The following is a 17,463-nucleotide window of genomic DNA, read 5'->3' on the forward strand; positions in this document are numbered from 1 at the left end:
GTTTTAATTGTTGTAATATTAATAAATCATTATAATTAAAACAAATTATTTTTCATACCAAATTTCATATCACATTTCCGAAATCACTTGTCAATTGGAGATTTTCATTTCAAACTCTGAGTAACTGTAGTAATACTGAAAAAACCCTGCTAATCTCTGCTAATTAACTTTTTAAATTGTTCACAGTTTTTGAATAATTTTAAGTATATATTCTTCTCCATTATTTTTAAACTTTTTTTAAATTCTTTATTCATTACAAAAACAAAAATACTGCCTAAAATATGCAAGAAATTTCATCATAAAAATCTAAGTTTTTTAGCGAGAAACATTTCTTTTAGCAGGAAAGTATACCACAAGGAGAATTTAAAACTGGGAAATTAGTTGTTTTTCAATAATTGTGGACAGAACATATTCTTTGTACTTCACGTCTAGGCTTAATAAGTTTATTCTGCTGTCATAGTTGACATCTTGTGTCACATTCAAAAATTTTGAGAATCTGTGTGAAAGTTTCGACATTTTTATTCACTTTTGTGGATTTTTACCTTCAATTATCGAATTGCATTTAGTTTACAGTTAAATAAACGTTGTTAGCTCTGCATTCTTTTGTTTGCTTTACATATAGAAAACAAATTTTTTTAATAAAATTACATACAAAGATATTCCTAGTCAATTTTCATTCCTTTCTCTAAAATTAGAGAAAAGAGTATACAAGTACCTAGTTGAATTGCAACAGTTAAGTTATTATACGGTAATGATATATTTCATAATGCGATTGCAAAATATTACCATTAAATAACTAATATATTTTGAAGGTCAATACATAAGTAGAAATGAATCTTTGTATTAAAAGTTTCACCTGCATATGTATAATCAGCTGTGTAATTTCGCTGCCGTTAACATTGGGTTTCGAGTCAAGTCAAGATAATACAACCAATACGATTGCTAGCACTACAGAACCAGTAACAAGTGTGTCAGATAAGAATTTAAATAATCAAACTACCATCCCTACAACTGCTTCAGCGATAACGACCGAAAAAACAACAACAACTCCTAGCACAACAACTGCGAGTGCTGACCCAACCGAACCAGATACATCAACTACAGTTGCTCCTAACACTACTTCGACTAATACCCCTAAAACTACTGTTCCTCCAATAACAACCTCTACCACACCGCCACCTCCTCAGCCTTGTCGCAGATTTGATGGACCTTCCTTTATCGGAGGAAGTGTTTTATCTATGGGTTTAGTAGCTATTTCTTTCATTTGCTATAAATTTTACAAAGCACGTAATGAAAGAAATTATCACACACTGTAGATATATACAAATACCCACTCATAAAAATATACCTATCCACTTATAAAAGAACAAACTAAAATTCATTTAAAATAAATTTGATCTCATATATATTTGAAATACACAGAACTACTTGTATGTCTATAAAATAATATAAAACTGTCTCATACTTTAAATTCTCTTTAAAATTAGTATTTAATTAATTGGTTGGTTGATTTTATAACAATTAAGAAAAAGCGGCTACAAATCCTCGTAAAATCAGTTTTTGCTCACTAACTTTCTTATCTCATTGCAAAAATAAGAGATAAGTCAACGGGTAATAAGTATCCTTAAGAATATTTTTTTTTATAATGAGTAGAGAATCTCGTTCTTGGTATAAATACGCTGCAGATTATGGAGAGTACAATCCAATTCGTGTTGGATCCATTGATGGTAAATATATATATATTTTTTTGTTTTGTTTTAAGAATATTAACTTGATAATTAAATTCGAGGTACTGATGAAAAGCCACATGACCGCGCAATCGTTAGAGCTATGTTAACAGAATACGTTCCGGACAAAAAGTTACAAGGAAACCCTGCTAACACATTATTTATCGGAAGATTGCATATTAAAACAACAGAGGTAAACTTTTATAACTAACTTAGTAATTCTTTTTATAAATTTTTTTTTAATTTAGGAAACCCTATATCAAGAATTTAAACGTTATGGAAAAATTAAGAACTGCAGAGTTGTGAGAGACATTTATACAGAAATATCAAAATGTTATGCTTTCATAGAATTTGAAAATTTTCGATCAGCTAAAGAAGCTCACAGAGAAATGCATTTAAAAATTATTGATCAATGTGAAATCGTTGTTGAATTTGAGTTTGGAAGGTTAGTATATACATACATACATATGTATGTGCGTACATATATGGTCACTCATTTACTTATATATTGGTTAGAGAGTATAAAAATATACATGCTCAATTACAATTTTAAGAACGCTTAAAGGATGGAAACCAAGAAGGCTAGGTGGAGGTTTTGGTGGTCGTAAAGAATCTGGTCAATTAAGATTTGGGTGTCGCACACGTCCTTTCCAGAAACCATTGGAAACAACTAAACCGATTAATTTCAATGAAATTCATAGATTATATAAAAAAAATAGAAAAACATAAACATTATTTGGAACTATATTTGTTTGTCAATTGCTTATTTTCACATTTAAAAATGATTTAAAGAATAAAAATAATGAATTTTATATAAAAACTGTTTTTATTTCAATTCGGCCTTATATATATAATTTTCAAATCGCTTTTACTCTATAATAAGGTTTTAGAGTTTCGCTTTAGATTAAAATTTATTTTAGTTATTTAATACAAAGCATTTAAACAAATTAATTACTAGAATAATAATTGTAATTAAATTTTAACAAAATTGTATCTGAAAAATTTATACTTAGGATTTCCAGAAACTTGGATTCTGTTCCAATCTTCTTTGAAAATTTGTAAACCATGTTTGAAGTGTTGATAATGGCACAAACGTTTCATTAGGATTAGGTAACATTTGTGCTTGCGTCACAGCAAAACTAGATGCAAAATTGAAAAAGTTTTCTAACATCTTTTGACCAAATTGCAAATACGTCGTAGGGCTGGACTATTGGAAAAAAAAGTAAGACAATGAAATGTGATTCATGTAATGCAATAAAACTTACAGCAGCGGAAGTCATTTGAATTACACTAGCTTCTGTTTCCACAGAAACCTGAAATTATTTTAAAATTACTTATAATTTTTTGTTTACTTTAACTGAAATTAAAACTTATAAAAACCATATTTTTAAGATAAAACTGTCACAGGATATCTATTTATTAAAGAAATTTTAATGAGTAGCCAATTCTACCTACCCCAATTTGTGCAATATGTGATATAGGTTGACTACCGAATATATTCAACGGATTATTTGAATTTTCCAGTTCGTGTAACTCTAAAATATTCAATTGCTTTAAAAATTTTACAAAAGTAACGTAGGTACTTATATTTAAATTTACTTTTGAGATTCGAAATTTTAAAGATTGCAGATGGTTTGCTATTAGAAATATAACCTAAATATTGCCATGAAGGTGGTGCATTTGGATCCGGCCACGAAAAATACACAGCTCCTAAAATTTTAATTTAAATATGCATTCAACATCAAATCTTTCTTCTTTTTCATACCGGCTAATCCAATTGGCAGAGGAGTTGCTCCTGTTAAAAATACAACTATATGATTAACATTGTCAGCGTCCGGTATATTTATTAAAAATTTGTTCTCCCCTACAGGTTGAAAATCAGTTTCCGGCTAAAACATTTGTATTAAAGTATGTATCATTAAATATAGATTTTTCGTAAATATTTACCAGTCTTCCAGCCACAATAACTCCTAAGGAATTTGCCATGGGTACAATTATATGATTATTTTTTAATATTTGGATATTTGGTTTTTATTAAGGCTCTGCTTTTAAATGCTCGTTTTATTTATTAATTTTTATAAATTATTTTAAATTACTTCTTGTGGAAAGATCAATTTCACTAAACAACATTCGGAAAAAAATTTACTAATTTGCAACAAAAAAAAATGACTTTTCACATCTATGCACCCATACTTTATTTCAATATTTTAGCTTTACCGCTCTTTTAGGTTTTTACATTTGTATTATTAGACACTTTCGGCACTCAGAACTTATTTTTCACATATCGTGTTCATGTACTTAGTTGAATGAAAGAGCTGTCATACTTTGTATGAGGTAACGCTCTGTTTCCGCAATGCGTCGAATGCTACATTTGAATGAAAAGTTTTCCTTAAATATCACATAAAACTTCCGGCATAAAAGTTGCATTCAAATTCAAAAACACATTCATATCTTTTGTTGAATAATTTTTCAATTGGTTATTTATATCAAGTCAAACAAATAAAGTATATTTGCAACTCAATTGTGATGGTATGGTCAATATAGTATGGTTTACATATAATAAATGCAAACTAAAGAACCAACAGAATAAAGAATAAATTTGAATTTGGTTCAATAAAAAATAAATAGAATGTCAATTTCATATAAAATACATCAGTTCGTCGCAAAACCGATGAACTAGCGAATCTAGCTTTTCCATAAGAAAATTGAAGTGCAGTATAAATGTCTGATGAAAGAAAAAATTTAAACCTATACCTTATAGAAAAGGAGTTCGCGTGGTCAAAAACTATTTCATTGCTACCCGTTAGCTGTCTTATTATGATGACTTACAAAGAAATAAACCCTATAGCATATATTGAGCAAACATAGAGAGGTGTTGATAGATGATTCGCAAACATATAGATAAACGGAACGTTGATACTGTAGGGTAACTGCGACAGCAGCATTTGCACGAAGATGTAAAATATTAGTCAATACACTAATTTAAGTATAACAATTTATATTGCCAAGATATGCGACTTCGACAGTTGTCAAATTTTTCTATAGACTATAGTTAAATGACACAGTAATTTTTAATTTTGAAACGAAATTTAAAATAAAAAATAAGGATGTAAACAAGAATTGATAAATTTTTGATTAAATTTATTGTTGCCGTAACGGCATTTCTGCAACATCTCGTACGATTCTCACAAATACGAAAGCTGCAATATGTATGTAAAATGTTACTCTTTTATTGACTGTCTGCTCAACTGACAAAAAAATTTTGAGCTATACTTTGACATATTGAATAAATTGAAAAGGACAAAACAAACATTTTTCATATTTTATTGGAATAATAAACAAAGTCGTCTTTTCAATGAAACTGAAAATATACTGGCTAAACACCTACGTCATAGCAGCCATAAATTTGGCATCTCGAAAAACTAAATGAGCATAACAGTATAAAAAAAGTACACGTCGTTATAAAAATACAGAAACAAAGATGTCTCCGAGCATTCAGTAGTTCACGTTTCTAGCGAAATTCACATTTCTGTGGTAATAATCTGTTATTTCTATTTTTTTTTATTTTAAAGAAAAACCATAGTAGAACCCTTTGAAATAATATAAGTATTAGAGTCGCGACATCAAGAATAAAATGAAATTCTGCCTTCGTTAAAAAAAAGCAAAAACTAATTCAGAGTTTTTTCCATACTTCTTCAAAAGGAAGACGTATTCAAATCAACTATCAACAGCATGCCTATGAAAAACCTTCTGTTGAAGGGCGAATGTTTATTTTATATAATAGCTTTGAAACAAGCAAATTTTAAGGTCAATTTAAAATAAAATTGGATAATTACTTGTATACCTACATTGACGTGAGAAAATCTTTTCTTTTAAAAAGATGAATTAAAAAGGATATATTACCCCATGACAGTTAAACGAACATAACCGAAACGAACTTGAAAACAGAATAAGAGTTATTTTCCGCAGCAAAATGTCAAGATTCATGTAAAGCACACGTCACACTTTGATCTAATAATGCATAGCAAATAATAAATAATAATACAGCAAATAATAATTTTTGAAACCACCATAAAATATATTGATATATGAAATCTCTATATGTATATTATAATGTAAATATGTATATTATGTATCTATATATGCAAAACTGTTGGGACCCCCACCCGGTGCAATCGGAGTGAAATCGTGTTAGTCTTCCTTCATTTAATTGAAAATGGAATGTTCTTTTAAATTTACTTTTGCAAATAAAAGAAATGATCTTGGAACAAATGTTATATGAATCGTACATTTTTTATTTAAATTCAACTTTTTTTAACAATATGATACATGGTATGTTATAAATTTATACAATTTTCTTATAAATATTCAATTTGCATGCGTAAGTATGTATGTATGTACAAACATTCACAATTGTTTAATGTGAAACCAAAAACGATGCATAATGGTTTCCATTTTTTGGTACAACTATTGCGACAAGATTCCTAAAAGTTATACTTATAAATTAAAAAATTAAGTTTTGATAAAATTATATGTATTAATATATACATATGTATGTATAAATTAACACTGTTTAAATATTTATGTTAAATTCGCAAAACCTACGGACCAACTTTGTAAACTTTAAAATTTGGAAAACTCTTAAATGAATAAGCGTTGATTTTAAAATTTTGTAGAATAATATTCATGTTTTAATTTTCCAGATTCTCATTTTTTTATAACAGACTTAAAACTAAGAGTAACGAGTTTAGGTCAGGTTTAAAAGCATAATTTCTTTGGATTTTTTTATAATGTGTTATATTATATTTTATTATACAGGGTGTTTTACATGACAAACCATGAAATTTTTTGCTGGAAATTGATCAAATAATTATCCATGAAATTATTTGCCACCTTATGTGAAATATCCTGTATGTGTCACAATCAGTACATGCATACATACATATATTGTATCCACACCACAAGCATGTATTTATTAATTTCAACGGTCCTTTAAATATACATATGTATGTATATGGACGTACATACATATCTGTTTTATGCATACATTATTGCGTATATAATTATACATATTTATACATAATATGATTATTATAAGCTCTATTTTATTAAATTTTTTGTGTGAATTTTATGATTTCTATATCAGTTAATTTCACAGCCTCTAGCTTAACAAATTTATGAAACATATAATTATTACTTTCTATTATAATTATATTTATATATAATAATGTATGTACATATATTAATATCCATAAAATTATACTTACTGTATGATTTTTTTATATTTGGACTAATAGTTTAACATTGATTATACTGATACAATTTTTTTTTTTTTTTATTTTAATGTGAACATTTTTAATTTGCTTAGTTTTATTTTTTATGGGCTGATCTTATATATTATACGCATGTATGTAACGCTCAAATGCCATACATAATCCAACACACTTATTTAGTAATCTAGACTCAATTATTTAGATTTAATCTAGATAGAAAAAGAAGTTGAATCGTGTATGGATATTTTGACCAATAACCTAAAAACTGAGTTAATTGAATTAATTGAATTCATTTTCAAATTTTTAATTTTTTTATATTTCCACTTTATATTATTTTGCAGTGAATAGCATTTTACAAATTATTTTTTAAAATTATAAAATAAAAAAAAAGCACCGCAACAAAAAAATGTTTGCTCTAATTAATTTTTGTAAATGTAGAATTATTATTCTAAACGAAAGTTTGGTTCTAAATTTTTACTTTGCTCCAAAATGAATATTTGGGATTTGATACATTGGAGAAATTGTAGAATATTTAATATACATATGTATGTGTGTATATTTTAAGTAGTATAAAAATTTTAAATTATTACAAACTATAATAAATTGATTTCGCGTTGATAACAAATTTTGACACAAAAAATTCTTTTTTTTGTGTCAAAATATGTCTTTTAAGCGTTATTAAAAAATATTGAGCCTCGAGGTTAGTTCAAATATAACTTGATTATAGGATAAAGTCATTTTTTGACAATGTCAAAGAACATTTTCAAATTAATACAACTAGTAAAAAAACTAAAATAATAACTTTAAAATAAGACTCAATTCTGTCTTGTGAAGGGATCTATTATTTTCAGGAGTTCGGTAGTTAGATAGTAATGTCTTTATATCTAACAAGTCCCAATACTCAATTTTTTTTACGAAATGTTACGAATTTTTGGCCTCGTTGTTGGTTTTTTCTTTAAATGCCACTGATCGTGTCATATTTTTTATTATTTTTTTCTTTTTTTTTACGTAAAAAAGAGATTAATATTTTAAAAAATCTCAGGATATTATACACATTTTTTAAAAAGCTTCCCATTTAAATTCTATTGCACGAAAAAGAAAGAAAGGTAGGAGGAAAGAAAAAATGAAAAAAAATTTCAAATTCATATTTCAGTATGGTTTCAAATGTTAATGAGGAAGGATGTATGATTTTTTATGCACATTTTGTATTTCCCAATAAGGTAAGTTGAGTAGTGTCGACTAACAAAAATGTTATTAAAAGTAATATAGGTTGACACATTTCAACAATTTGAATTATCTCATTTCGATTATTCATACGTTACTTATAAAATTGTTTCAAATAATTTCACTTAGTTTTTAAGTTATTAAAAATAAATATGTATGTACCTACTTCCAATAAATTTTTTTTTAAATAATTATTTTAAAACTATTTCAAACATGTTATATTGAGTGCTTCTAAAATTTTGCTGTGCTCTTTTTTCATATTTTATTAGCAGGTAAACAAGAGCAATCTATTTATAAAATGTCCCTGCATGTGTATGTATGACCTATCTTAATTCTAAACAGAAAGAATTTTAAAATACCTGAACAAAAATTTTAAAATACCTGTTATTTTACAGTCGGAATTTTCGAGTCATTTGGTAAAATACCATTTATTTCAAAAATAGAAAAATATTCAAATCCGGTCATAAAAATATATGATTGTTTTTTCCAAACATTTTAAATATTTTTTTTTCTTAGGTAATTGATATAGTAAGTTTTTAATATTTTTTCAAATAAAAATAGAGGTAAAATTTTGAAGTTTATATAAAATTTGTATTTAACAATTAATATTTGATTGTATTTTGGATATTATTTTCTAATTCCCTCTTCAAATTTTTTCTTTACTATGTATTTATATCAATATTTAAGAATTATCTTTCATTAATTATATTTTCAACTTGACACCACAGGTACTTCCCATATCTTGCGTTAACTTACCCTATGAGAAAAAAAAGCTGTTCACTTAAAAATAATGAAATGCTTTCAGTAACAAATAAAACGTTGAAGGCGAAGTTTGTGTTTGTTGTTTTTCCGCTTTTTTTTAAATTTTAAAATAATTATCAATGAAAATATTAATATATTTTTTTGATTTTTCAAATATATGTTCTAAATTTTACCTGCTTTATAATAAGTGTGAATTTATTTTAATATTTCTTCTCAAAAAATAGCCACTTCGATTTAAAAAAGGCCATATAAAATAAGGTGTGCTTTCAAGTTTCTCTCTGAGCATTGGGACTTGTTAGATATAAAGACATTATAGACAGTAATTGTGAAATTGTGTATAAAATACAAAGTTATTGTTATTTATATTAATGGATGTACAAATTATATGTATGTATGAATTTATTTTTGATTATTTTATGAAATTTTACTATAAAGGTAAAAATATATTTTAATTAATTTCGACTGCTTTCATAATAAAATTTACAAAATAGAAAAAAAAGAAAATTACTTAAATATTTTTAATTATTTTAATAAGTTTTTTTAATTTTTCTTATAAATATTTTGTTATTTTTATGTTCTGTTTTTGTTTTTTCTATTAAATCAAAAATTATAAATATTATTTTATTTAAGGCATAAAAGGCATTTTTTATGTACATATATATATATATATATATTTATTATATATGTATATAATGTTCACATTTTATTTTAATTAGTTGTACAACTACATGTAAATTTTAATTTAGTTGCAATTTTTTGTGATTATTTTCAAAATACAAGTTATATGCTTCTTTATATGGACTCATTCTCTATACTCTCATTCTCATATGGATTCATTCTAGTAATTATTTAACTGGGAATTTACAATTCGCAATTATATAATTATATATTTTATATATTTTTATATTTATATATTTTTATGCATTTACGAAATAATATTATTATTTTTATCTTCATTATTAAATATATATTTTTTTGTGAAATTATTTGTAGGTTATACAGGTTAAATTTATTTAAATGTTATTTTTATACTAAAAAATTAATAAATAATTTCTGGTTATTAATTGCATGTTCTATTATTAATCAATTATAGAATAACTTAACATTATATTAAATATATCGATATAATAATATAAGCCCAATGAAATTATAAAATTCATTATGTATAAATATAATTGTACAGGTACATAGTTACCCATATTCTGTTAATCGCCTCTCTTGAAGTGATGGTATATTATTGAAAAATATTTCGGTTTTTATTGTAGAATTCCAATTTTTAAATATTGATTTTATTCAGAAACTTGCAAAATTTTTAAATAACAACTAATCACGTCAAATGATGCGATTAACAGAATGTGAGCGTATGTTTTTGAAAATATGTATGCATGTCAAAATATAAAATTAATCGGTTAGCCATTAATTTATAATAATTAATTGTTTTTTTTAAATTTATATGTACGTACATGAAGTTATATAGAATGAGTCAATTTTTTCTTGTTATACTTGTATATGTATATATATACAATATGTATATATATATATATATATATGCAATTAATTACTTGGTTATTATGTAGTTTAATTAATATGCATAAAAATATACCTAAATATATTTCGAAGGCTGTAGATTAAAAAAATTAATCTTAGAGAATACGGGAAATCTATACAAGTTATCTTATAACACAAAATCAAGATATAAAATATATAAATAAAATTTCTTAGAATTCACAAAATTATAAAAAAATAAATAATAGACCAAATCCACATATTTTGTATTTTGTTTGCACATTATTTTCTTTGATATAATGGAATCGAAAATTTACAATTTCTTAACATTTTTAAACTAAATTATTAAATTTTTCCAAATGTAACAGTAATGAGATATTTCGATAGGTTTTTGTATAATTTTCTTAAGAAAAGCAAATGCTTTTAATAATGTAAAATAATGTACTACTATTTTTCTTAGTAACTCTTAAACCATACTGTAGGTAGGAAGTTGACTTGTAAACCAAATAAAAGTTTAGTTAACAGGGCTACCAATTGTATTAAAATTAGGAAACTGCAATATTATGTCGTACTAAAATTTAAAATTTTTCTAACTTTAAAGTCATGTAATTCCGAAATCTGAACAGATTATAACTAATGTATTCATGGGAAAGCCCTTATTCTGAGATTTCCAAATCACATTTAATAATTCGCCTATCTGACTTAGGAAATTTTTTGATATAGGTATATTTTTTGCATTTTACAAACAAATCTTTCATATTATATTTTTATTACATAGGTAGTTTTCTTGCAATTATAAATATTGTATTAGCGTTAATGCAAATCTATTTCAAATATTTATATTGTATATATGCATAAATATTTATGAATAGGCATCTTAAAATATTTGTTTTGAATATATTAAACAAAAGAATTTAAATATATGTATGTGTATAATTACTTTTTATACTTTTTTTTATAATAGCTAGAGGATCATTTGACATTTTTTATTTATAATTATTTATTTAGGTGAAATATTAATTATAATTAAAGTTGAGGAATCAAAGAGAATAAATTTTTTAATGGGTTACGTTTTTTTTTTATATTTAACAAGTTTTAACAAATTTTTTTCCAATTTAATTTATAACTGTTATATAATATATTTTGTACATGTATTGTTTTTATTAATAAATGTTATTTTTCTATTTATAATAATTTTAATTTTCTCTTTTTGCTTCTATAAAAATATTTTTTTTTTTTATAATCTTTATTTTCTTTATAATTATTTTATAAATTATATTTATATATATATATATATATATTATAACAATGATTGCTTTGCAAAATTACTTTCTAATTATTATTATAATAATAAGCCATTGGTTTTATTTAATTAAAAATTTACTATATATTTTATATGTATATTATATAGTTTCTTTTTTACATACGTACATATACAGTATACATATATATATATATATATATATATATATATATGTATGTATAAAGAAAAAATAATTTATAAATATATAATTTTTTATTTAATTTCATAAAAATGATTTCTCTTACACAATATAGGCAAAAATTGAATTATTTTTTAAATTAAAAAATAATTTTTTTATTATGATTAATTTTTTTTAATTTTTGATTGAAAATTTCGCTGTAATTTGATTCGCAAAATTAAAATAATTTACAATAATAATTACGTATATTTCTAATATTTAGCTACTAACTTAAAAAAAAAGCTCACATTTCAAAAAATGGAAGTCTTTCTGTTTGAGGATATTGTATAATATATTAGTATATATTAGTATATATATATATATATATATATATATATATATATATATATATATATATATATATATATATATATATATATATTATATGTAACAATAATAAGTAGATATTTAAAATTTTAAATTTTCAATTAATTTGTTTTTAGGTATATATATATATATATTATATAACTTAATATATATACATATATATGTATACAATATATATATATATGTATATATATATAATATATATAATATATATATACATATATATATTATATATATTATATATATTATATATACATTATATATATATATATTGTATATATATATATATATATTTAGGTATATATATGCATAGTTAATTACGTACTTCAATGAAGGATCAAAATTTTTATGCATGTAATGTTTTTTTTAATAAGTTCATACTTAATCAAAATATGCTTGATTAATCTCTATTATTTTTAAAATACGCTAGAAAATACAATACACATAGGTCAATTTTGTTTTTTTTTTATCTTTGTTCTTTTAATGCACAAGACCACCTAAGTAGCTAACCATTGCTTTATTACGAAGTTTATTTCGTAATAATAGCAATGGTTAACTACATTAACATCGTTAAACATTGTTTTATATTAAAGTTTCTAAATGGCTACATAATTTAATTACGCAATTTTTATAATTGCAAATTTGTATAATAAATTAAGATGTTAAAAATTTTATATATGTATGTATCAACCTGATTTTTTGCAGCTGTCATACTTGGAGTGTTTAATTTTTTAGGTTTTTGCAAGAAATTAATAAATTAATTACAATTACTATTATACTCGTACATAATTTATTTTATATAGCAATTATAAGTTTCTATTACATATTTGCCTTAATTAAATAATACAATAAAATTGGTATCAATTAGCAAAAAAAAAATTTTATTAAATAAGAATTCACTGTTGATTGGAAATATCATGTCTTTCACAAAATTTTGAAATACACAAATGTGTACACAGTCAAATTTATTTATTATGTAATAACGAATGTAACAATGTAATATTTAATGTAAAAACTATATATTTGAATATAACAAGCAGTCTAGCGTATTCATAATAATTTCTCTTTTAATTTTGTTAAAAGTACTTTAATGCATATTCTTATATAATAATTTAGAAACTGTATTTTATAAAATTACAATATTTTGTTATATTGTAACATTTTCTCACTCTTCATTGTAATATACGCCTACGCATTTTCCAGAGAAAATAAAATTTTTATTTAGCAAAAGTTAGTATATATATACATATATATATATTTTTTTCTTTTTTTGCAATGATGAAAAATGCACTCAAAATGGATTTATAAAAAGCCAATATTTAATTATTTTGAAAATATTTTGTATGATGGAAGGATTCGGGCTTCTTTCAGGTTTTTTAATAACTATACTATATAAAAAGTCTTTTATTTTCGTTTTATTGCGAACCGTTATTGTTATATTTTAACATAATGATTTGCATTATCATTCTTTTTATTATATTTATAGTTTGCTTTTATAGTTTGTTTTTGTGTATCTTGAATATTATAGTGTTTTTAATTTGTTGAACCACTTCCACTACTGTTCGATTTTAATATTGATGCAATTGGTGTTGTATCCAAATCAATTGGTGGTTGATGACCATCTTGATCCATTATTGGTGGTAAAACATTATCTTGAAATTGTCCAACAACATTACCTTAATTATGTGTTAGAAAAAAAAAGCAAAGTAAAGTAATTGTAAAACTATATTCTTAAAAATAAAATCTTTTATAATATAGTTATGTACTTTATATATATGTACTTTATATATATATATATATATATATATATATATATATATATATATAAGCTATGTTTAATATATTAAAATAAGTTATATACCTGGAGGATAATAGTATGCCACCACAAAAATTTTTCCAGTTCGTGATGTAGCTTTACCAACACCAAAATATTTTGATCTACGCCATACAATTTGAGTAAAATGACCGGCATTTACATTCGTATGTAATAAACTGGGTTCTTTAAAATAGTTGTACCGACGAACTACAAAAAAAAAATATATATGTATATAAAAATAAAATTTAATATTGACGACATTGTTTCAAATACACAATCATAGAGTTAGATGGAAACTTACCAGTACTGTACCAGTAGGAAGCGACTTCTTGCCCTGGAATATTTAAAATATACATTTATAGTAAATTATAAAATTCTATAGTAGAAGAATTGGTACAAAAAATATGGTACAAAAATATTTTTTTTTTTTTTTTGGCCAAACCAAAATTAAACATAATCATTCAGAAATGGGATATTTGGTTGAATAAATTGTGCTAGATTATAAGCAAAATACAATACCATTTTATGCCAAATTTTAAAAATTTGGAAATCTAAAGGAGTTTAATTAAAAATCTTTAAATTTTTTATTTTTAAATGACAAGAAGTAAAAAACTTTGACAACTACATTAGCAATGTATGTATATATTCATGTATATGCTTCTATAAATTTTTTATTTTATTTCTAGAAATTTAGATTTATAGGGTGTGTTTTCCATTTATAGTAATAAAATTTATTAAATGTTTTTTGTTGGTAATTTGTAAATTTGTTTTTTTAAATTTTATTTGACGCAATAAATAATTTATTTGAATCAAAAAATTTAAAAAAAAAATTTTCTTGATTCCGCCTTTAATTTTTTTCATACTAACATATACATACATATGTATACAAGTGGTTATAATCTGCAATGACCTTGAATAACTTTAAAATTATGAACGATAAAATTACATGTTCAGATATTAGAAAAGAAATTAAGGTGTATAACTGTCCATAGACATAAGTATGTATATACATACATAATATGTATGTACATTTTTGTTTTTTGTTTGCATATAATTAGAAATATTTTCAATACGGGGTCTATTGAAGATAAATAAATCAAGTGAAAAAGATATGATAACACCCAATTGAGAGAATTTGTGACGTTAATAAAATATTTGTGTAAATGAGTAATTTGACATTATTTTACTCTCAATTTTTCAAAACTAGCATATTTATTTAAAAAAAAATGTATGTAATTAGAGTTTCTTCACTCTGACCGTGTAACAGTGCAAGTTTGGCAAAGAAATTATTATTTTTAGCACTTTTCCAAAAAATTTTTTGAAAAAAGTGCTTATTAGTTTCACTCTGTCCGTCCGTCCGTCCGTCCGTCCGTGGACACTTTTTTTGTTTACAAAACTTCTACACCCTTGAAGATAGAAAGCTAAAATTTCATACGTACGTAGATCTTCACTAGAAACTTATTTCCTTAGAACAAAATTTTTACCTATCTCCCCCCCTCTAGAAGTTATACCCCCCCCCCCCCCCAAAACCCTAAAAATGGCATTTTTTAAATATTTGTTGCAATGAAACCATTAGCATTTTTGAAGTTTTGCAAACGCAGAAAGGCAGTGGCTTGCTTCCCCTAGCGCGGTATACTATAGTTAAACTTTAGAAAAACAAAATGGCCGTTCAAATTGACCGTTATCTAAAGTCCTTTTTTTCCAAATTTTTGATGTCGTTTTTCTTTTTAGACCCCATACTGTAGAATTTTGAAATTTTAGGGGCTTGTAGACATTAATAAATAGTTCATTTCGTTAGGAGAAAATTTTTTTCCATCTCCACCCCCTCTCAAGTTATCGTCTCTTGAAATTCGTAAAATTTGAATTTTTGACACCTTATATTTCCGAAACCGCAAGCTTTTTCAAATTTTTATAAACGCAGAAAGCTAACGGTAAATTCCATGAAATTAAAAAATATAATTATTTTTCTTAACTCACACAATTAACCCTTAAAATCGAGCATTATGTTAATCCCTTTTTATATTAATTTTTGTTTTATTTCAAAAACTGAATATATGCGTCATCCTAGATATATGCAATCCTAGAAATAGTTTTAATATGAATGAAAATAATTTTAATAGTGTGATAGGTATCCATAGACTGTATTTAAAAGCAGAATTTTCACTTGTTGAAGGGAAAAGTGCTGCAATACAAACCATTGGTTTGACCCAACTTTATTCTTTTTTAGTCCAATAGAAAAACTTGGCTTTCTCAATTTATTTTATTTAGCAATAATATTTTCTTTGTATTTATATAACACTAATTTGAAATAAGAAATAATTTCATTTACCTGTTAAGTCTGTAACAAGTGCACTTATGGGACAACAAAATAAATTTTGTCCAAGACTTTTTTCTGATCTATAATAGAATTCATTCGTGCTTGCCAGGTGATTAGCCCAATTTTGTGCATGTTCACATAGCTAGAATTACAAAAAAAAATTATTATAATTTTAACTAATAGAATTTTAAAAAATAAATAATAAAAATTATAAAATTAATTAAAATGTAATATAAGGTAGAACTAGTCGTGTCAACTCTGGTGTTTACCATACGATTAAACAATTCTAGGTGGTACATCATAACTACCATACTAATGTCATATAACCAATTGTTTCTGAATAATAGCATTGTTCCTGCAAAACTTTATAACCATAGCATGAGTATTTTTTTAAAATATGATTTTATAATTTTACAATGTTTAGGACGCATGAGACATACGTTCGTTACTGTAATTTACATTATTCACGAGAATATACACTAGTACAATATGTGGTCGATTATGTTCTGATCTCATCAAATTTATTTTTCTTATCCAACCTTTGTGGTAAAAAATATGTATGTACATATTTTCCTTTTATGTTAGGTGCCCGATATTGATTAATATAAGGAATGCGCATATCCTAGAATTTTGTTTTCTTTTCTGAATTTTAAAAGAACATTATATAATAATGATAGAAATTATAATAAAAAAAAATAAAGTTGAATTCCTTTGTCCCTTTTGTTTTGATTTTAACTGAAAAAAATCTGTTTGAAAGAATTTTTATATTTTTATAAAAAAAATTTTTCTTTTTTGGAATTAATAAGCAATCAGAATAATAAAATTCATTCTGTTTTAGTTCAGTTTATTTTTTTATTTTTTCTACTTCATTTTCAATTCAATTGTTTGTTTTAAATGAGTAGATAGACTGCAGATGGTTTGTTTGTTTTGTTGTCATTTATTTTAATGAAAATCCTATACATACAAAATATTTTGAATATGGAGAGGGATGATAAAAAATAAATTGAATTTTAAGAAAATTTTTATTTAA

The 17,463-nt window shown here is 24.1% G+C and overlaps 4 protein-coding genes across 7 annotated transcripts in view; 2 read left to right on the forward strand and 2 right to left on the reverse strand.

Annotated features, from left to right (window-relative positions):
* Window positions 1-510: 510 nt before the first annotated feature.
* Window positions 511-1,331, forward strand: LOC129606653 (sialomucin core protein 24). The gene is made up of 2 exons (XM_055517078.1): window positions 511-748; window positions 813-1,331. The coding sequence occupies exon 2, from the start codon at window positions 831-833 to the stop codon at window positions 1,314-1,316; it is 486 nt and encodes a 161-aa protein (XP_055373053.1). The 5' UTR covers window positions 511-748; window positions 813-830; the 3' UTR covers window positions 1,317-1,331.
* Window positions 1,332-1,589: 258 nt separating this feature from the next.
* Window positions 1,590-2,547, forward strand: LOC129606652 (U11/U12 small nuclear ribonucleoprotein 35 kDa protein-like). The gene is made up of 4 exons (XM_055517077.1): window positions 1,590-1,727; window positions 1,790-1,920; window positions 1,976-2,172; window positions 2,282-2,547. Exons 1-4 carry the CDS (start codon window positions 1,646-1,648, stop codon window positions 2,454-2,456), a joined length of 585 nt encoding a protein of 194 aa, XP_055373052.1. The 5' UTR covers window positions 1,590-1,645; the 3' UTR covers window positions 2,457-2,547.
* Window positions 2,548-2,619: 72 nt separating this feature from the next.
* Window positions 2,620-3,970, reverse strand: LOC129606651 (protein OPI10 homolog). Of its 2 annotated transcripts, XM_055517076.1 has the most exons (7): window positions 3,675-3,970; window positions 3,493-3,616; window positions 3,327-3,437; window positions 3,183-3,262; window positions 2,993-3,040; window positions 2,737-2,934; window positions 2,620-2,681 (listed from the first exon to the last, which is right to left on the reverse strand). In XM_055517076.1, exons 1-6 carry the CDS (start codon window positions 3,711-3,713, stop codon window positions 2,737-2,739), a joined length of 600 nt encoding a protein of 199 aa, XP_055373051.1. In that variant the 5' UTR covers window positions 3,714-3,970; the 3' UTR covers window positions 2,620-2,681. The 2 variants fall into 2 exon arrangements, with proteins under 2 accessions (XP_055373051.1, XP_055373050.1); XM_055517075.1 differs by having other exon boundaries at window positions 2,620-2,934.
* An 8,652-nt stretch (window positions 3,971-12,622) lies between these two features.
* LOC129606647 (uncharacterized) overlaps window positions 12,623-17,463 on the reverse strand; it is a 95,692-nt gene continuing 90,851 nt past the window's right edge. For all 3 annotated transcript variants that reach the window (XM_055517062.1, XM_055517063.1, XM_055517061.1), the window contains exons 6-9: window positions 16,446-16,575; window positions 14,418-14,450; window positions 14,162-14,323; window positions 12,623-13,976 (exon numbers count right to left, since the gene is read on the reverse strand). In XM_055517062.1, the coding sequence (XP_055373037.1) occupies window positions 13,834-13,976; window positions 14,162-14,323; window positions 14,418-14,450; window positions 16,446-16,575 (468 nt within the window). In that variant the 3' untranslated portion in view covers window positions 12,623-13,833. The remainder of the gene's footprint in view (window positions 13,977-14,161; window positions 14,324-14,417; window positions 14,451-16,445; window positions 16,576-17,463) is intronic.

This window comes from Condylostylus longicornis, unplaced genomic scaffold, assembly GCF_029603195.1.
Source record: "Condylostylus longicornis isolate FDR11 unplaced genomic scaffold, ASM2960319v2 ptg000020l, whole genome shotgun sequence".
NCBI lineage: Eukaryota > Metazoa > Arthropoda > Insecta > Diptera > Dolichopodidae > Condylostylus > Condylostylus longicornis.